Genomic DNA, 20,616 nt, shown 5'->3' on the forward strand with positions numbered 1-20,616 from the left:
TGAAGCAGGCAGGGTCCCTTGAAGGGGAGACACTACCCCCTACCACGGCCTGCAGACAGTCAGCCTATGTTCTCCCATCAGAAGGCGGGGATTAGCGGGGGTGTCCCTCAGCATGGAGGGCAACGAGGACCATCACTTGGCACTTGCCCAATAGCATCAGGATGGTTCCTGGGCAATTGAGCTGAAGGACGTGGTTTCAACTGCCTGGGAAACATAGTAGGTGCTGGAAGGGGGTCTGGCAAGCTGGTGCCCACCCAGTTCCCAAGGGCCTCACCACACACTGCCAAGAGGCGGCCAGAGGCTCTGGCTGCACCAGAATCCAGTTGGATGGGCTGGTTTCTAGCCCACACCAGCAAGCGCAGCCAGGACAGAGGGAGGAAGAGGCCCCGCTGCTCTGTTCCTAAGCCCAAGTAGGCCAAGAGATGGTGGGCTTGAGGGAAGAGCCTAGGGCCAGAAGTCAGGAGCTCTGGCTCCTAGTGCAAAGCTGGGGGGAGCCCTCCTCCCAAGTTTTCCTTCCATGGATCTTCATATGTCCTCGGGCAACTGGAGGGGCCTCTCGCTCTAAAATCTGTCCCTACCCTCACCTCAGCCCCAGCCACTCACCATCCTCTTCATCTCCTTGGAGACCTGGTTGCCGCCCAGGTGGTTGTAAAAGGGGCGCTCAGCCCCCCAGTGTGGCGGGTTGTGCCCAATGGAGTTGGTTCTCTGGCGATTCATCTTGGCGATCATGGCCTTTTCTTCTTTCTGGGAAAGCAAGAGAGTAGCATCACCCTGTGGGCAGAGGTCCATCCGAGGAGCCCAAAGAGGGAAACTCTCATTGCTCCCAGCTACAAGGCAAGAGACCAAGGCAACTGCCCCCCTCTTCTCTCGGCTGCCCCGGAGCACAGAGGTCTGCCAAGACCCTAGAACAACCCCTCCCTCCCCCAGGAAGAGCCGAAATCCCCTCCAACTCCCCAACTGCTGCCCTGGCTGCCCCAGGTGGGAGTGGTAGAACAAGGTAATGAGGGCTAGTTTTGTGAGAAAGCCAACACTTCCCCCAACTGATCGCAAGATTCTGTCCCTACATCTTCTCCAAACCAATGCTTGTGTCCTCTGCCCACCTCCCCTGGGTCCCAAAGGCTCCCCACAGGGGCAGAGCACTGGGGGGCAGTGGGCAGAGCCTCGATTATTGGCAGCTCAGGCTCCACCTACAGCCTGGGAAGGTGGGGGGGGCGGGGTGCAGAGCCTGGATCTGGAGGGCCCCAGGTGTACAACTGGGGGACAGGAGACCTGGGATTCCCATCTCCATTCACCTAGTGCAAAACAGGCAAGTTCTAGCAGGGAGGGTAGAGGTCTGGGTCATTTGAACCATGAGATTCAAGGGTTGAAACACACTGTACAAATACACAGACACTCTGCCAGTTACACGTGCCAACACACTCCCCAGCATCTATGTCTGCGTGTCTATCCCTCCATCCACGTGAGGGTAAGGGATGAGGGATGGAGACGCAGAGGGACTTGAGGCGGACCTGCCATCGAGCCCCTCGCTGAGCACCAGGATGGGAGCCCGTCAGATAATGCAATGCTGAGTGGGGAACACAGCCTGCTTCTGCTGACACTGCTGGGGGTGATGCACCTTCTCTTTCCATCTCCCCTTCCTCCTTTCTGGACCACCTGTCAAGCTGGGGAAACCAAGACCCAGGGAATCCTTGGGCGGAGGCCGAGCCCATAGCTTGGGTAGGGGTGGAAAGGTGGGAACTGGAGCAGGAAGGGGTCAGGAGAGGGGGGATGTGGAAAAGGGCCTGGGAGGATTTCCCTTCCTTTACACTCTAGCCAAATAACAAGTGTATGTTTAAAAAATGGGTTAATTTAGCCATTAAGGGCTCTCCCCAAAGTGGCCCTTGTCCTGCACTAGGGCAGGACAAGGGACCCCAAGATGTCCCTGTCGGGGTGGGGGGCCTGCCTCCCTTACCTAAAAATCTACTACTGCTGTCATCCAAGAGTTTCTCTGCACTTCTCTCCTGGCTTTATTGTGTCTTTAGTCTAACTTCTTAGGAAAGAAAAAAGGAAGCTTTTCTCTATCAAAGGGCACTGACCAACAGATAAATTCAACTGAAATATTCATAAGTGAAAGGCTTTTAATCTAGGAAGAAATATAAAATGTTCTCTTCATTTGCTTTAAAAATTAAAACCATGGAGCATGACACTACTGAAAATAGAACACTGAAGTCTGCTAATAATTTCACTTTATATTTTGGCAAGTTTGGGCTCAGATGAAAGGAGGAAGAAGAAAGAGACAAGAAAGTGAAAGAGGGGAAAAGACAAAGGTTCCAGAAACAAAGACATATAGGAACATACAAAGATACACACTGATACACAAAATACATAAAGAGAAATAAGGACAAATATCCACCCAGTAAAAGGCAAAGGAAAGGAAACAGATGGAGAGAAAATGCACAGTGTACACGGATCTCCTCAGTGCCTCCTTGCCATCGCGTGCCCTTCTGATGTCCTGCTGCTACTTTATTTGCAGCGAGGCCTGTTGCAGTTTTGCAGCACAAGCAAAGTGAAAATCTTTGCTCTTGGCCAGGCTGCTCTAACTCTCACGACCAGCCCAGGATGCAGGAACACAACTGCACATGGAATTCAGGACGTTACTCAAGGAAAGTGGAAGAAGAGGAGAAGGGGGCAGCAAGCCAAGGAAAAGCTTCTTTCTCCCAAAGAAGGGAGCCCCTCCGCCACCTCCCACGGACCCGCTTCTGGGTGCAGCGCAGGATGAGGAAGGTCTCGATGCTGTGCTCCTTGAGGTAGGCGTTGCGCTCGCCCCCGCAGCCCGGCTCCACCTCGTAATCCCCGTTCAGGTAGTTGAGGGTGGCCTTGGTGATATGGATGCGTCTACAGGGGGGTGGGGAACAGGGAGGGGAAGCTCAGATCTCCAGCCCCCTGTACAGACCCAAACGCCAATCCCAGACTCACCCCCAACTCCACTCCCCGGGCCCCAATCCCTACCCCAATGGATAGCCCTCAAATATTAACAAGATGGCCCTTCCCCGCTCACCCCACTGCAGCCATGCCCACTCACACCTCACATCCTGCCCGGGAGAACACGGCCTCCCGACTCACAAGCTTTGCAGCCCATGCACTCCTGCTCGGAAGCCAGCAATGCCCACTACCCTCCCCTCTGCCTATGGGGTGGAGTCCAAAGCCCCCAGCCTGGCACTCGGGCCCTTCCTAACACAGGCACTGCTTCTCCTACCGCTCCCCAAAGGCCATCTGCTCTGCTTCCATTCCTTGGGAACACTGTGTTTCCCCAGATCTGTGCCTTGCCTCACTCCACCCCCTTCAGCCTCACAACCCCACCCATTCCTCATGCTCACCATCCTCCTCTGTCCAAATCCCACCCCGCCATCCTGGCCAGCTCACCTTCCACCGCCTCTGTGTTCTGGCCACTCCAGAAATTATCGGATGTTCCTCCCTCTTCCAGAACACCACCATACCTACTGCCTCTCACAAGCCACCGTTTTTTTGTGTAAATATCTTCTGCCTCTGGGAAAAGGCTCCCCGAAAGTTGAACACATGCTCCCTACAATTTGGCCTCCCAGACCACGCTTTGCCCATGGTCCGGTGCAAGTGAGGGGTCAGACAGAGGAGTTTCTCCTTAATCTCTGCAACCCCAAACCCCAAGGTGCCTGCCGGCCCCTCCTCCCCGTGCCAGCCCCACCTCTTCAAGGGGGTCACCCTTGGTGGGGCGGAGCGGGAAGCCAAGTCAGGGCTCCAGGTCTGGGCGCACTCACCCCGCCTTGCCTCCAGCCTCCATGTGGTTGGCCAGCGTGACGTCGTTAGACCAGACGTCGAACTGCCACTTCCTGAGACCAAGGACACCGCAGTGTACTCGCCCGCTGTGAATTCCCACGCGCATGTTCACGTTCACCCCCGTCACCTCCCGGACCAACCTGGGGATGGAGCAGGGGTGAGGCTGGGAGAGGGTCAGGGGCCAGGCACATGGAGTGGGGGGCACCCACCCCCAGCATCGGAAGGGGCGGGGGTCAGCGAGCCATTTTTCTCCAGTCCAGCCCAAAAGCAGAGCCGGAGACTGCTCTACCTGACAGTGGCTGGGGCGGGGCGGAGGCGGCAGTGGGCTGGTCCTCAACCTCCTGGGCTGGAAGCCGGGAAGCACCGTTTCCTAGTTTGGCCACAAGGTGGCGAGGCCCCCGCACGCTAAAACCCAGGGCCCCATGTCCCCCTCCCCTAGGGCACCTCTGGTCATCACTGCCTCTGTCAATTAAACCGTGCTCAGAACATGCAAATGCACTTTAGTGTACGTGTGAACCAAACAGGGAAGTTATGGCCACACCAAACCCCATTCACAGAATGCTCCTAGGGGTAAGACAGAAATGGCTTTTGGATTATCTGTATATTGGATTTATTCACATTGCTGTTCTCGGCATTAAGAGGGGATAATGGAGAAAGGTGGTTAACTGAGTTTCGAGGGCAGACATATGTCCTGCTCAGGCAAGAAGGGGCACCCAGGCAGGTGCAGGGCTCCATGCCCTAGGGGTCCCATCCCTGCCACATGCACAGCATTCCTAGGGACCCCCAGTAGATGCTCAATTACAACCTCTCACACTGCGGGAGTGGTGGGAGGGAGACAGGAAAGGAAGCTATACATCTCCAGGCTCCTGGGAACCTGCCCAGGACTGCAGAAGAGGGTGCAGGTGCTCTGGGGGATGTGAACATATGCACATTTTAGGGACCCTGACATCCCCCACCCCCCAACCCTGGCACCCTGACTTGTACCCCACAGACTCCCTGCCCTCCACCCCACCCCACCCCACCAGTGAGAGACTGACAGCTCAGGGAAGATTTATGTCATCCATCATCTCTCTTGTCTTGGGATCAACCTTCACTCAAGCTGCTCCTTATATCCACCATGGCTTTGACTTGCTTGGTTGATGAAATCTCATTCTACTTTTTTGACTTAACTCCAGGTCACCTCCTCCATGAAGCCTCTCCTGATGCCCACAATTGGGATCAATTGCCTCCTCCTAGGCCATCCCACAACATGCCTTGTATTAGAGCAATGCATGTACCAGCCACTCTCCCTCAACAGACATGGGGCTTCCAGGATAAGGGACTGACTATCCACCCCAGGCGTGCAGTGGGCACTTGGCGAATGCTGTCAAATGGAATCGGGCCAAACCAAATGAACCCGGCCACCTCTCTTACCAGCCCCTCTGACATCTGACTTGCCCTCTGTGGTTTTTCCTTTGCCTCTGCCTAGGCTAGTTCTAAAGCCCAAAGTTACCATGTCTGGCTGCAGTCTCTGACCCCCTCCCATGTAAGTTTGGATGATCCAGATTTTTCAATGACCAGGTCTCCTTTCAAGACTAGCAGTGATCAGATTCTCTCTGCTATTGCTCACACAAATGGGAATGCTTGTGTTTGAATCCCCCCCACCCAGCAGAATTACCCTGGGTGCTGGTGAACCCCTCAGTTCAACCTTTCCCTATGGAGCTAGTGGCTTCTATACCCTCCAGAAGCGAGAGGCCCTCACACGGCAGAACACACAGCACATGCGACAGATGCCAGCTTCTCCTCCTCTCCTGGGGAGGGGACCCGTCGCCCTCCTGCAGACCTTGAGCCTGCAGAGCCCTCCCTTCCTGGTAAAGCTTCCCAGGCTGCGCTGGGTAGGGGGAGCTCAGGAGAAGGCACACAGCCTGCAGGTGCCCGTCAACCCTCGAACTTGGCTAGTTGGTCCTTGGGAGACAGCTTCACCCCACTGTTCCCCTGCCTCCGTCGGTCCCACCCAGGCAGCTAGCTGGTCAGCCAGGCCCTGGGGCTGCCGGGCAGTCCACTGGAGAAGGGCACTTACGAGATGGCCTCGATCATGTCCATGCCCATCTCCACGCAGCAGTGGGCGTGGTCGGCCCTCGCTTCCGGCAGCCCGGAGACGCAGTAATAACAATCCCCCAGGATCTTAATACGTAAACAGTGATTCTCCTGGAAAACAAATTAATTTAAAAAATTAAAAATAGTAGGAAAGCAGAGTGGGAGGGAAGCAAACAGGAAGCAAAGAGATTCACCCCGTGTGTGGAACGGCTTGCCTTTTAGGGCAGCGAGCACAGACCCAGTGCCAGACTATGCAGGATCCCAGCCTGGGGACAGGCTCCTCAGGGGGCGGGAGGGACAGCAGGGCAGGCCGAGCAGACATTCCAGCCTCCCCGGGGCTTGGGACTCACTTTTAACCAGCCACTTCAAGAATCTAGTTGATCCACTGTGGCTCAACAAGCAGAACAGACTTGTCAGCTTAAGGAAGCTCCCCCGATCCCAATCCAAGCCCCTGGAGTCCATGATGAATCTTGGCCTAAGATTCTGTGACAGTTTTCCAGTTCTTCTCTTTTCACCGAAAGAATGACGCATAAAGGGGCTCCAACCACAAGCTCACCCAGCCTTCAGCATTAGGCCTGCCTGAGATTTTCATCAAGAGGAGTTTTACTAAACCAGCAGGGCACACGAGGGCTAAGACCCAAAAGTCCCTTCCCACTGCCACCGCCGAGTAATGGGCTCAGCATGGTCATGCCCACGGGCCACAGTCAACCGGAACTGAGAATGAGAGGGACTGTAATTAACCATCAGTTACGAGCTGTCCAAATCTGGCTCCCTGAAAGTACATCACGAAGCCGGGACCCTGGGACTCAAGTGTCCGGGTGGCCTGGACTCTCATCTGAGGCCCGTGCAAGGCCCAAGTGCCAAGCGTGCCCCCATTCACCTCCTTCGTGGTCAGTGCTAAAAACAATCACTGAGGGGCAGGTGTGAGGCCCACATCTGATGCCCTCGGAGGTTCCGGCACCGGCTGGGACGGGCCAGCCTCTCAGCCACAGAGGGGACGAGGCCCACAAGTTGGCGGAAATTGCAATAAATGGCCCCTTCTGTATATCAACTCAACAGAAGGCCCAGAGCTTCACCCAAAGCCACAAGGCTGGGAAAGGATGGCAGAAGTGTAAATAGGGACCTCATCAACGAACACGTCATTCACCACTCCCTGCTGTGGGGTGTCACTTCCAGGTTGTCCAGAAGTTGAAGAGATCTCTTTCTGGAAGCCTCTGGTGGGCAGCACATGGCTCCCTGCAAGCCAGCTGGGGATTCAGACTCACTCCCTCATCACTCTGGGCCAATCTCATCAGGAACATGGTTCTATGGCACCTAATTTTCTCCCAGCCTAACAGAAATTACTCTGGAGGTTTGGGCAACATTGCCCGCATTTCCCCCTCCCCCTCCACACATGTGGGCATGGAAGGCTCCCCACATGCTCTCCAAGGACAAAGGACACTCTGAAAGCATCTCCAGCTGAGTGCATTGCCAAGGCCAGCAAGGGCACATGGACACATGGCCACAGCTCATCACCAGCCCCCAACAGCAGGCTCCCCCAGCAAGGCACACCCAGCACACTGCGCAGCCCCAGGGGCTCAGAGGGCCCTTGGCCACAGCATCCACCCTTAGGCAGCCAGGCCAGGCCACCCTCCAGGCCAGGTTTGGGACCAGGGGCAAGGGGACTCACCGCAGCCAGCTTGTCAAAGCGGGCGAAGAGCTCGTTGAGGGTCATGACCAGCTCCTGCGCGGTGCACTGGGACGCCAGGCTGGTGAAGCCCTCGATGTCAGCAAACAGGATGCTGGGGACACAGTGGGCGAGAAAGACTCCATGAGGGAGAAGCTCAGCCTGGGGCTCCCAGGCTTCAGGACGCTGTTGGGTAGGGGACAAAGAGGCCCTCCTCCTGGAGAGCGGAGGATGCCAGCCTCTCCTGCTGGCCAGGAAACGGCGTTCCAGTCCTCCACTCACCAACACCGTTCTGTACTGACTGCACCTCACTTCTGCCCGAGAGGAAAACGACGGTGAAGGGGGTGTGAGGCCTGGGAGTGTGTCTGCCTGAGGTTAGCATGAACAAGGCACCGACTAGCACCGGAACCCAGACCCCACCCCACCCCCACCCCGATTCTTAGAGTGCTCTCAGGCCTGCCTCTGCTGGACCTCTGAGCCAGTAGCTGAGCCTGGGCGTTTCATTCATCTGTTCTGGAAAGCACCTCAGCAAGCGGCACTGCAAAGGTCTCACTTCCCAGCCCCAGCTGCAAAGGAATCTGCCCCCAACCAGACCCCAAGCTCTCCGTCCAAGAGTTCTCTAGAAGGCAGAGACTAAAAGCAGCCCAGGCAGGAGAGAAATGAGGATACAAGCCAGCTGGCACCTCCGGAAGCTGTTCTAACTCACCAGCCTTGCCACGGGGGCAGCGTCAAAGGCCCCCGCCACTCTGCACTAGGAGTTATGGATCTTGATCCATTTCTGCGGCTCACATTCCCTATACTGAAAACATCTTCCTTTTCTTTTGTGACAGATGACCAGTGGTAAGGCCCCCAGGTCATAACATATCCAGGTCCCTAGAATTTTTTTTTCTTAAAATGGACACAAAACCATAATAACCTTCATGGACAGAGACTTTCCAGCGGCAGGCACTGAGCCGGAAGCTTCCCATCTGTCCTTGCACTGAGTCCTCCAGACAACCCTGAAAGAGGGAGTTGGTTTCTCTACTTCAAAGATGAGAAGGCTGAGTCCTGGAGCCCGCAGAGTGAGGAAACAGCACAACTGGAGTTTTCCTCCAGGGCTGTGTGCTCTGTCCACTATCCCTCAGGGACTGCTTAGGCTTGAGAACGACAATCTCATTTTTTAAATTAAGAACGTAGAATTAAACATATTTTGTTACTTTATTTTAAAGATGTGTGCCAGGCACTGCTCTAAGCTCATTGACATGCACTAAAGTCATGTCAGCCTCACAACACCCCAAGAGGTCAGAATCCTCATTTTACAGGTGGGGAAACCGAGGCACAGAAAGGTCGACCCACCTGCCCAACGCCACCCAGGCTCCACATTCCAGGATTCCTACCTACAGATATGATGCTGTCACTGCTTGCCCTTCAATCATCTTAAATGAATCAAAGCATAATTCAGTGTCAGGCATTATACATGGGCAGAGGGAGGCGAAGGGGCACCTGTGAGCTGCACCAGTGGCTCACACCGGGCTGCTGCAGCCCTTCAGCAGGGCACGTACAGGACTCCATGAAGAGCAGACACTCCCAGCGGCTGCTCACCAGCTCACACGAGGCAAACCACGGGGGAGGCAGACACAGGCTGGGCTACCAGGCCCTTGGCTTCAGTCAGGCTGTTCTACCCTCCAAGAAAAGCAGGAGAGCCACCCCCAGGCCCGAGCCAGCGCTGCTTCCCTGCCTCCGGGCTCCTCGGCCACTCCGACCCCAGAGGGTCAGCAGAGGCAACTGGAGGAGGATGCCAAAGAGTGGGAGAAACGGGGGGACAGGGGTGAGAGACAAAACAAATGGGGGGAAAACAAGAAAAGATGAGGAGGAGGAGAGCAGAGGGGAGAGAGTGAAATGCGACCTGTTAGGTCACGGGACTCGGGATTGGGCAGCAGACGAGTCGCTGCAGAGCGGGCAGCCTTGGGAGGGTGGGCGGTGCGCGGAGGGGTGGGCTTGGAGATGAAAGGGAGCGCGGAATTTTCCACGGAGCTTTGATGCTGATGTCTGACACGGCAGACAGGCTTCCGCCCTGCAGAGAGGGCGGGCTATGTGGGTGTAAGGCATCCTGGGGTGAGAGAAGCGACGGGGAGGGGGGCTGGGATGCCCCAGACGCTGACCCCAGCGCCCTAACACAGCCGTCCTGGCCCACCTTCCACCTCCCAGTCTCGCAGGTGGCTGCCCCCCTCCACTCAGGAAGGAGGGAAGGGCCTCCAAGTCTGTGCAAAAGCACCAGTGATATAGTTCTAGAAATTCTTCTCTAACCCTCAGGAAATCAAAGCCAAGGGATGTCAGGATCAGGTCAGCTGCAAGTGAGTCAAGACACACGGTGAGCGAGTGTCCTCTTGGCCAACATCAGTATTTCCGATGCAAAGCTGGAAGACACCAGGCCCAGAGGCTGTTCCACCCCAGATCCAAGGACAGGCAGCCAAAGGGACCCCTAGGAAGGAAAATGTCCCCTAACCTGGCCGAGGCATTGCTACTGTGCAAAGTGGCCCGCAGCACCAAACGGAGGAGGCCTGAGGAGAATGAGCCACCCCAGGAACACGAGGAGATGCTTGGGACCCACAGCTTTGGGGTGCAGAGCCTCGCATGGCTGAGCACAGAGCTCCTGTACCTGCCCGAGCACATCTGGCCACTCGCTGGGACCTGGCCTCTGCAGGTTGAAGCCCCTTCCACATCCCACGAGCTGGACAGGTCTGCAATCGTTTCCTTCCCCACAGATGGCCACACTGGGCCCTAGACAGCACATTTCTGCTTTTCTCCGGTAGCCCTTATCACACCATACCAGTGAGTCTAAGCTGATGTGCAGTTAGAATCACCTGGGGGGCTTTTATTTAAAGTAGCCCCAGAGCCCCACACCCAGAAATTCTACTTTCATTAGTCTGGGGTGGGGCCCTGCTATTGGTTGTTTTTGTTCTGTTTTGTTCTCTTCTAAGCTTCCCAGGTCAGCCTAACATGCAGCCCCCCTGAGAACCGCTGCACTAGTTGAAATGACACCTTCCCAATGGGGCTTCCTTCACCACCCTGTTTACACTGGCAACCCCCTCAGTCGCCTGTCTCCCTTCCCTGCTTTATTTTACTTCATTGCACTTTTCACCATTTAACATACTTTCATTATTATTATTTATCATGTCCTGTCTGTCTCCCCTACAGAATGCAAAGTCCTTGGGGGAATGTGCCTAGCCCTCGATCGTGGAACTTGCCCTTATGAAGCTCATTACTGCAAAGGAGAGGCTAAACCTGCATGTAATGGTGCCTGAGTCTCCCCCTGAGTACCTCTTTGTTGCTCAGATGTGGCCCTCTCTCTCTCTAACTGAGCCACCTCGGCAGGTGAACTCGCTGCCCCCCCCCCTACGTGGGACCCAACTCCCAGGGATGTAAATCTCCCTGGTAACGCAGAGTATGACTCCCGGGGACGAATGTGGACTTGACATCGTGGGACTGAGAGTACCTTCTTGACCAAAAGGGGGATGCAAAATGAGACGAAATAGTTTCAGTGGCTGAGAAATTTCAAATGGAGTCGAGAGGTCACTCTGGTGGACATTCTTATGCACTATATAGATAACACCTCTTAGGTTTTAATGTATTGGAATAGCTAGAAGTAAATACCTGAAACTACCAAACTCCAACCCAGCAGTCTGGACTCCTGAAGACAATTATACAATAATGTAGCCTACAAGGGGTGACAGTGTGATTGTGAAAACCTTGTGGATCACACTCCCTTTATCTAGTGTATGGATGGATGAGTAGAAAAATGGGGATAAAAACTAAATGACAAATAAGGTGGGATGGGGGGATGGTTTGGGTGTTCTTTTTTTTACTTTTAGATTTTATTCTTATTCTGATTCTTTCTGATGTAAGGAAAATGTTTGGAAATAGATTGTGGTGATGAATGCATAACTATATGATCGTACTGTGAACAGTTGATTGTACACCATGGATGACTGTATGGTATGTGAATATATTTCAATAAAACTGAATTTAAAAAAAAAAAAGTCCTTGGGGGAGGACTTCTGTCTATTGGATTCACTGCCAGTGTCTGGCACGCAATATGTTTGTGAATGAACAACTGAATGCACGAGGGCCGGCCAGGTCTGCCTTGCCCCTGCTGGCCAACCCTGCCCACCTCCAAGCAACACCCCCCCCCCCAAATGCCCAGCATATAGTAGGCGCCTAATACGTATTTGTTGAGTGGAAGAGGCATGTTCATGGGTTCACAGCAAGTAGGAGGCAAGTCCAGTATCACTAAATTGTGAACTCTTCCCTCTATTCCTCAGGACCCATCCTCTGAGGGCCTCGGGCAGCTTCCCGGTTCAGGACCAGGAGAAACCTGACCTGCACTCCCGCCTCTTGGGAATGCGGAAGGGCAGGTCGCTCTGGCTCCCATCCTTTGGGCGCTGTAACCCAGCGAGCGGGCCGGCCAGCCAGCCAGGGAGAAGCAAAGCAGGCCTTGTGAGCCGGTGGCAGCTTGGTCTGGGTCTCCGAGATCCCCTCCCAACACCGACACAGCCCCTTCTATCCATGTATGGAGAGTCCTGCCTCCACATCCACTCACCCTCCTGTAAGAGACAAAGTCACATCTCTCAGCGGCTTTGGAGGCAGAGTCTGCTTAGTGAGCGTCATTGCAGGAGGATGCTCCGATTTATGAGGTACACCCTGATTGTGTTCTGTTGGCCAAGGTTCTCTGATCTGAAGGCCACTTTACAACCCAGGGCCCAGGCTTGCAGCAAGACGCTAATTCATCCATCAGCTCACACTTGAGAGCTCATCTTGGCAACATTACCAGGCCCTCCTGGCAGGCACACAGAAGCTGGGGTACGGCCCATTCTGGCTGTGCTCTCTTCCCTAATTGCCTGCCATCTATCAACCACCTCTGCCTGCAAGAAGGAGGCAATTATGACCTCTCCAGGCAGCATCAGCTCGGCTTCATCCACGTGCCTTTCACGGATCTCCTTCCTGTTCTTCCTTCTTGATGCCAACAGATCCTGCAACTTTATGAAGTCGTCAGCATCTGACCCTTCTCCCGTGTGGAGACCTACATGGACGGAGCCACATCCCGTAGCCCCTCCAAACACCCAGAAGCTGGGTTCTCTTGGTGGTTTGGGAAGAGGGCAGTGCCTATGACCTTCTCCTCTGATCCCCAGCATTTCCCCATCCGGTCCTCACTGCTGGAGCTCCTGCTCTGTGTCCACAACTACGTAGGCTCTGGCATGGAGAGGGAACTCAAGAAATGCCACAAAATATGGGAACTCTGTATTTTATGTGTGATTTTTCTGTAAACCTACAACTTCTCTAATAAAAGCAAATTTTTTAATTAAAAAAAAAAAAACAAAAAAAGAAATGCCACCAAGATGAAAACCATGGGGGGGCAGGTGGCGCAGAGGGGCAGGGGCCTGGGGAAGTCGAGGTCATGGGGCGGGAGAAGGGAAGGGAGTAAGGCAAGGTCTCTGCCCAACTCCTAGGATGGACAGCAGGAGCTAAAGGGCCCGGGGGGGCAGGGCGGGAAGCACCCTGGAGGCCCTACTGTGTAGCGTGAGGAGCCAAAGTGGCTGGGCCTCTAAATTGGCCAGGCCAGTGGGTTCTTCCTGACCAAGAGGGCTGCACCTGCAGGGTGCCCTCCATTTGCTCCAAGCTACAAGCTGGGGAGACACTTGGATTCATGCCCCTAGTAAAGGAAGAACGATGAGTCATTCATATCCATTAGGTGAATTAGTACAATGAGGCTGTGGTCGTATTAACACCTGGCTGAGAACAGACATCAGAGGACTGGGTATTTTCCAAGGGATGGTAGAAAAAGATGAGAGAAAGGCCTATGAACTAAGAGCCGCCAGAGACCTATCTAGGGGAATAAGCTTGGGAAGGAAAACGGGGAGAGAGCAGAGAGCGGACTCCAGACACACCACCAAACGTCTGCACAAATTCCACCAACCGGGTCAGCCAAGCCCTTTCCAACTCACAGAAGAGACGGGGAAAGAAGGGAGTCCAAGAGGAGAGGCCCTATGACAGGCCTGACCCTCAGGACTGGGTACAGGGGATGTTGGAGTCAAGGAATGTTCTGGAATGCACTTTGACAGGTTTTAGGCTCTCCTGCAGACTCATCTGTCCACCCAATCCCTGCTATTTTCTCTCTGCCCATCCAAATCCTAGCCCTGCCATCCCTACAGTGGGATATCCTGCAGCTCCTTGTGCTTACAAAGTCACGAAACACTTGGGAAGGAGGGAATGATGGCTAATGGTGGTTCTTGACTCTGGGTGGTGAGACTATGGGTGCTTTCTTATTTCCTTCTCCATATTTTCCAATTTGTCTTCAAAGAACATACATTCCTTGTAAAATAAAAAGGATTCTTTTTAAAGGGTCAAAACCAAATCACATCCATATTTTAGGACCTGATTCTAGCCCTTCCATCTTCATGTCTTCCTTGACTTACCCCAGTCTAAAACAATGCTTCTCATGCCTGAATTTTTATCAGAATCAGAATCACAAATCACTAGATGATGTCATTGGGACCATTACTGACTGCAGTCCTTTCAAAGACATAACCTGACATGTTTAACCAGTCAGTGCCTTCCCCGCGTCTTTCTCACCCTTGCAGTCTACCCCAGTGCCCACCATTCTGAATCCAGAAAGCTAAAATAACGAGTCCTGGTTAGCTGCTGGCTGCGTTCTCCACCAACGCTGATTCCACACCCCAGGACGAGCTCAGGTCTCTCTGTCAACACCAATCCCACTGGCTCCCCCACCTCGAGCCGCTGTGCCCTCATCTCACGGGGGAGGCTGGAAGTCCCTGCAGGAGAAAGGAAGGTGTCTTTGTAGGAGCTCAATATATGCTGGTGGTATGAATAAAATAATAATATAAAACCACTTCTCTCTGTCACTGGTATGGGGTAGAGTCCAGAACACTCGTCTCACCAATTCTGGGTTTGAGACAGGAATGCAGGGAGTTTCCGGACCTGTGGTCCACAGCCGAGGGAAGTACCTGGAGGCCAACATTTTCCACCCCCTGCCCTCAGGTTCACAGTCCACCCACCGCTCTGAGCACTGCAGGAGTAGCGGGGTCATTGTAATTCAGAACCACACTGTGGCTGAGCCAGACAGACAGCACGGCGACCTGGGGAACGCAGCCAAGTCCTTGAAGGAGACGGGAGATAATAACCTTAAAAGGGGGAGAAGTTAGGGAGAGCCGGGGAGAGAGAAGGCAAGGGGGGAGGGAGGGATGAGAACAGGGTGTCCTCCTCCCCTCCCGTCCTCACTCCCTGCAACCCAGCCACACCCTGCCCTGTGGGGAGGGGACCGGTTACCTCATTCCCAAACTAGGGTCAGCAGCCCGTCGGCCAGGACCCGGCTCCAGCCCTACGGGGTCCCTGGGCCCCTGAGAATGGGGCTCTGAACCAAGAACCACCCATCCACTCCATCCTCAGCCCTGGGGGTCCAAACAGATAGAGCCCTACGATGAATGCCCTTTCTTTCTTCTGCGGGGTCCCAGCGCCCCCTGGAGGACGCAGCCTTCTCTCCTTCACATGGAGAACAGTCTGAAATGATTTCTTGCCCCTTCACCACCTCAGCTTGTGAAATCTAGGGAGCTCCAGCCTGGGAACAGGCTGATGGGGCATGGGGCCTCTCTCATTCTGTAGGAGGCCTGCGTGGAAACAGAGAATCCTTCAGAGCCCTTTCCGGCCTGGCTGGGGCATTCCCTGCCCCCTGAAACCTTTGGGGTTTGTATTACCTGACCTCAACTCCTGTCCGCAGCCTGCCCACCCTTACAGTGAAGACAGTCTGCAGCTGGCTCCTGCAAGCTGGGCACTGGGCTGGGGCCTTTGCCCACACTACCTCTTCCAACCCCCAGCAGCCCTGCAAGGAGCGCCTGGGCCAGGCTGGACCCATTACAGACTCTCACATTCTCAAATGCAAAGTCCAGGTCTGCCTGGTCACTACTCTTCCCTCCTCCTCACAGCGTGCCTGGCAGGAGACAAGCACAGGAGAGATTCGGTATTTACAAATTAATTGGTGTCCAAGGTGTCTTCCCTAAGAGAAGGTGGACTTCATGATGTCAGAGAGTGCCGATCCTAATCCACATCGTGTTCCCCGCCTCTAGCTGTCACTCAAGGAGCATGGCTGGTGGTCCCCAGAGACGCAGGCAGAGGGAAAACTTTCGCTGAATGGATGAATGAATGGACATCACTATTACCATCTTGCAGAGGAGGAAAGTGAGGCTCAGATCAGGAGGCGTGCCCACAGCTTCTAAGTGGCAGAGCTGGGATGTGAACCGGTGCCCAGCGTGGACTCATCTTGCTCCCAGTAGTGACGGCCAGCCTCTCAGCATTGCCCGGGTTCTGTCCGTGTCTACACCTTTACTGTGACCCCTGGGGACGTGCCTTCCCCTGCAGCATCTTCTCTGGCAGCCCCCTTCCTCCAACCCCTTTGAGGCTGACAGAGCCCCTTCCTCCCAAAGCCAAGCACCAGGAGCCCCACCCCAGAGTGGTCCCTGCCGGCATGTCCTGGAGGCCCACGTCCTGGAAGTGGGGACATCACACCCTGCTCCTGAGGCCGGCACTGCTGGCTGGAAGAGGGGCATGCATCTGGGCTGGGGCAGGGTAGGAAGACTCTCAGGCTCAGGTCTGACATCCTGGTGACGGGCCCCAGCTTGGAGCAGCTGACCTCTCCTGCCAGAGGGGCTGGAAGCATCTCCATCTATCACCACGCACTATATGTGAGATCCTCTGGGGGACTCCGGGGGTTCCCTGGCTTCTGGCCGGCCTCAATCCACAGCCAGCATCAACTGATCTGACAGGCTCCTCCACCAATCATCACTGGTGCCCCAGGAATTATTTCTTGCATGACTGTTTTCCTCAGGGGCAGAGGAGAATGAGGCCCCAAGAGAGCAGTGGGCCCCTGTCTGTCACCCTCCCTGCCCAGGCCAAAGTCTCACCCCATCCCATTAGTCTCTTCTCCTTGCTTAGATCCAGGCCCAATTTCACACACAGAGAAGTTGATTTATTTTTCTTGTGGCCTTGCTCTTGGTGGGGCTAGAGAACAGCATGTCATCACGTTCTCTAAATATTACAACTCCACAGAGAGTTGATGAATGTGACTCATCCCTCTTCCATTCTCCAGCTAGAGAATCCCCAGGCCTCTCATTGTCGATATGGGGATGATGATGATAATCATTAAAAAAAAAACAGATAATAACCATAATAGCAGTTCCCAATTACTGAACACTTGTTATGTGCCAGACATTGTGCTGAGCACTTTTCCCACATTGTTCTATTTACTATTTACACCCCTATTAAGTAGGCACTCCTACTATGCAGATGAAGAAACTGAGGTTCAGAGTGGCTCAATGCCTCTAACCTGCCTGGGTTACACATCTAGGAAACAACAGAGCTGGGACAACATGCAGGGATGCCTAATCTCAAAGCCCAGACCTAACTACTGCTCCCCTGCTGGCTTTCCATGAGCCCAGCCCCCAAACGTGTTTCTACATTTGCTGTCACCCTCACTTTTACTCAACCCCTAACCCCAGCCAAAGATTTAACCCCAAAACAAAGACAGGAGAAGGCAATCTGTTTCCATCAGCAGCTGCACCCAGTGCCACTAACGGAGCAGGAAAAGGGGCCCCAGCAGGATATTTGCATGTGACTGCTTGAGGCTGGCCTCTGATGTGCACCAGTCACCACTATCCTAGTGATTTCAGAGTGGGAATTACTGCTGTCCCCATGACAATCATTGCATCCTGGCTTTTCTCTCCTTTCATCTCTTTCGTGATTGCTGTCACTGATCCTTAGCACATCCTAGAACAGAAATACCCACTCTGTGGCTGGAGTCTGATTCTTGCCATGTGGGTGCTCGGGCCACTCTGCGAAGACAGCACTGTGCTTTCATCAACCCAAAGTCACTGCTTCCACCAAGGGTGGGCCATTCCTGCAGGGACCACTGTGGAAGAGGCCCGAGTCAGCCCCTCTGAACAATCCCCCTTGCTGGAGGACAGGGGGTCCCCAAGAGCCAGCAACCATGGAACCGGAAGTAAGACAGAGTCTACCATATGGGAGAGGAGAAAGGGTGGGGGAGCGAGGATGGGGCAGAGATGCAGTGGAGGCCAGATGTTCCAGATGTGGGCTCCACAGCCTGCCAAGAGCACCAGCCAGCCAGGTGGGGAAACTGCGTCTTGGATGCTGGACCGTTTCTGAGCGGTGAGTTTTCTGGATTTCCTTTATATTGTAGTGATAGCTGCTGAAAGCTCTGCTATGCTCAGAGCAACCAAGGAAAGAACATTCTGTCCACACAGATGTCAGGGACAATGTCAGGGTCAGTGAGACAGTGATGAAAGGACCAAGAGAGAAAAATCTAGATGTTGGAACCACTCAGTGGATCACCCTTTCCCACCTGAAATTTGGGTTTCGGGGATTTGTTCTAATAGGGAAGGCTGTTTCTTTACAATGTCCTCATGTGGAGACACCAGGTTTCGGGGGTGGCCGTCAGTCAGGAGAGGCTCCTGGTGGCTGCTCAGTCAAATACACACACACACGCTGCAAGCCAAACCCCCTCCTCCCTGTCCGCTGAGTCTCCTCTTGGCCCTCCCCACATCTTCTTCCCACAGAACCCTAAAAAAAATAAACAAAATAAAATACTCCTTTCTCTTGGGTATACAAATAACAAAAAAACTCTGATATCAGAAAGATGTCTGGGGGCAATTCTCCCACTTATCCAGCTATGGGCTCTTGGACACGTTATTTATTCTCTGTGCCTCAGTTTCCTCATCTGTAAAGTGGAGATAATAATAGTACCAACCTCTTAGGTTTGTTTTGGGGATTCAATGAACACATATCCAAAAGCACTGAGAGCAGGGCCTGGGTTAAAACGAGCTCTATATAAGCATTAACTATTATTACCAGTGATGATTCCACCACGTGAGGTGCGTGTGAGGAGGGAAAGCAGACGCCAACAGGTCAGCGCTACCTCAAAGGGTTCAAGCCCAGAAGTTCAGTCCCAGACTCCACTTCCCTCCCTGAGCTCAGCCACCCGCAGCCCCCTCCTCCATGTCCCTCCCACCAGGAGCAGCCTGCAGGTCACACAGCTCAGTCCCCGTCACCCTGCCTGGGAGTGGGAGCACAGGGGGCAGGGGGCTTCAGGGGAGTTGAGAGACCCCCAAAATTCAGGACATGTGTGCTGTGCAGGTATGCTTTTCTGATGAGACCCAAAGGGCTCTGTTGCCCAGAAGGTTTAGAGTATCTGCTCTGGGGGGTGGATGGAGGTCACACAGGCAGAATCAACAGTCCTGGATCCCAGAACACACTACCCTGCCCTTCCAGTGCCATCCACCTCCCCTTGAACGTATGTTCGTGTAACATCCTCATTTACATTATTTCCTTTAATCCCTGTATTGAAAATTCAGCCCAGGCCTCCAAGAGGCTCCCTTTACACCAACCTTAGAGGGCTCATGGGTCCTAGGAAAACTTGCCCAGGGAGAAAGTAACTCTCTCAAGGGCAAATACGGTGGCTTCTTTCCTGTGCATCTGGGAGGATTATCCAGCTCTCCGGGAAGCCAGGCTGCATGAAGGCCACTGTCTTGCTCCATGGCCCCGTGGAACTCATAAGCAGATTTTGCACTCTATTAATCTACATCTGTTTGCACATCCCTGCTGTCAGCAGCTTTTGTCTAGGGAGGCAGCAGCATGCAGTAAAGGGAGTGTGGGCTTTGGAGGGGGCAGAAGTGGGTGCACACCAGCTTTGCCACTCCTGGCTGGGTGACCTTGGGCAAGGGATTTACCCACTCCAAGCTTGATCTGTTGATCTGCAAAGTGGAGGTGCTATAAACTGGGAGTGCTAATGAAGATACCCACATAGTAGGGTTATCAGGGGTACTAGTGATAATGCGAGCAATGCCTCATATAGTGCCTGGCACACACTGGTGAGGAAGGCATGGAAGCTGCTAGATGGTTGATAAAGACTGTGATGATGATGGTGACACACGGGACCCAGGTGTATTTTTCTGTCTCTTCTATTAGACAAGGAGGTCCCCCAAAGAGCCAGTGTTGTGGCCTCCTCCTTTCTCATCCTTCCTTCCATGTCCTCTCCCTGCGGTCTCCCCCCACCCCAAAGAAGGTTAAACAGGACCCAATGGTTGTTCACTCACCTGACCCCAAGGGGCCGGGGCAGAGTGCTCCAGACAACACAGATTCCAAAGCCACCAGCCCACCCAGTTGGGTTGTGCCCACTTAAGGGGAGGGAGTGGGGACGCCATGTGGATCTCCGCTGGGTTTCAGCCCCCCACCCTGCCCTCACCCCACCAGCCTCACCCCTACCTCACATTGTCATGTTTCTGGATGTAAATCTTATGGAACATCATATCCTCCTGCTTGGCGTTGATGTCTGCTTTCATCTCCATGGCAACATGACGAGGAAGGACAGACAGCAAGAGCCGCTCCTGGGGAGGGAAGCAGACGCTTTTGTCATGGCTCCTTCCATCTGCCCGGCAGTCCCGTCGCCTCCCTGGCACCTGTGCGCCCACCTGCAGGGCCTGGAAAACCTCTCAGGCTCTCCTGAGACATGGGCAAGGCCTTGATGTTGGTGATCAGGAGGATGGGGGTGTCAGGGGCAAAGGCAGAGAACTTAGGGAATGAAAATAGGACAAGGTGAGCATGGTTTGGGGTGCAATGCCAAGGTGGTGGTGGCACCTGGTGACACCCCAGGGGGCCATCTCCAGGGACACCCCAGTTCCTTCAGCCTTGTTTGCAGCCACACTGCGTGGGGAAAAGCGCTCCTGGTGAACCTGCAAGTACTGAGCACCTCAGAGTAGAATCCTGAATTACATTCGTTCAGTCAGTCATCAAACATTTACTGAGCACCTACTATGTCCCAGGTATCACGCTGGGTGCCAGGTGCTACAACCCTGAACGAGACGGACATGGGTCCTCCCTCACAAAGTATCCAGTCTCGTGAGGGCACAGGGAGGGGGGCCTGACCTAGACGGGGGGAGAAGCAGGTGGTCAGAGAAGTCTCCATGGAGACCAGGAGGAGGAGGTGGGCAGGTAGGGGGCTCCACTACCACGCAGGAGCAGCA

At 54.1% G+C, this 20,616-nt stretch overlaps 1 protein-coding gene across 2 annotated transcripts in view; it reads right to left on the reverse strand.

The window, feature by feature from the left end:
• The window catches only part of ADCY5 (adenylate cyclase 5), a 152,605-nt gene that overhangs the window by 36,770 nt on the left and 95,219 nt on the right, over positions 1-20,616 (reverse strand). The window contains exons 3-8 of one of the 2 annotated variants that reach the window (XM_037837024.1): positions 19,859-19,980; positions 7,538-7,649; positions 5,852-5,979; positions 3,774-3,845; positions 2,733-2,874; positions 604-744 (exon numbers count right to left, since the gene is read on the reverse strand). In XM_037837024.1, the coding sequence (XP_037692952.1) occupies positions 604-744; positions 2,733-2,874; positions 3,774-3,845; positions 5,852-5,979; positions 7,538-7,649; positions 19,859-19,980 (717 nt within the window). Of the gene's footprint in view, positions 1-603; positions 745-2,732; positions 2,875-3,773; positions 3,933-5,851; positions 5,980-7,537; positions 7,650-19,858; positions 19,981-20,616 lie in introns of both variants that reach the window. The other variant, XM_037837015.1, reaches the window with a different exon arrangement.

Source organism: Choloepus didactylus, chromosome 1 (assembly GCF_015220235.1).
Source record: "Choloepus didactylus isolate mChoDid1 chromosome 1, mChoDid1.pri, whole genome shotgun sequence".
Lineage (NCBI taxonomy): Eukaryota > Metazoa > Chordata > Mammalia > Pilosa > Megalonychidae > Choloepus > Choloepus didactylus.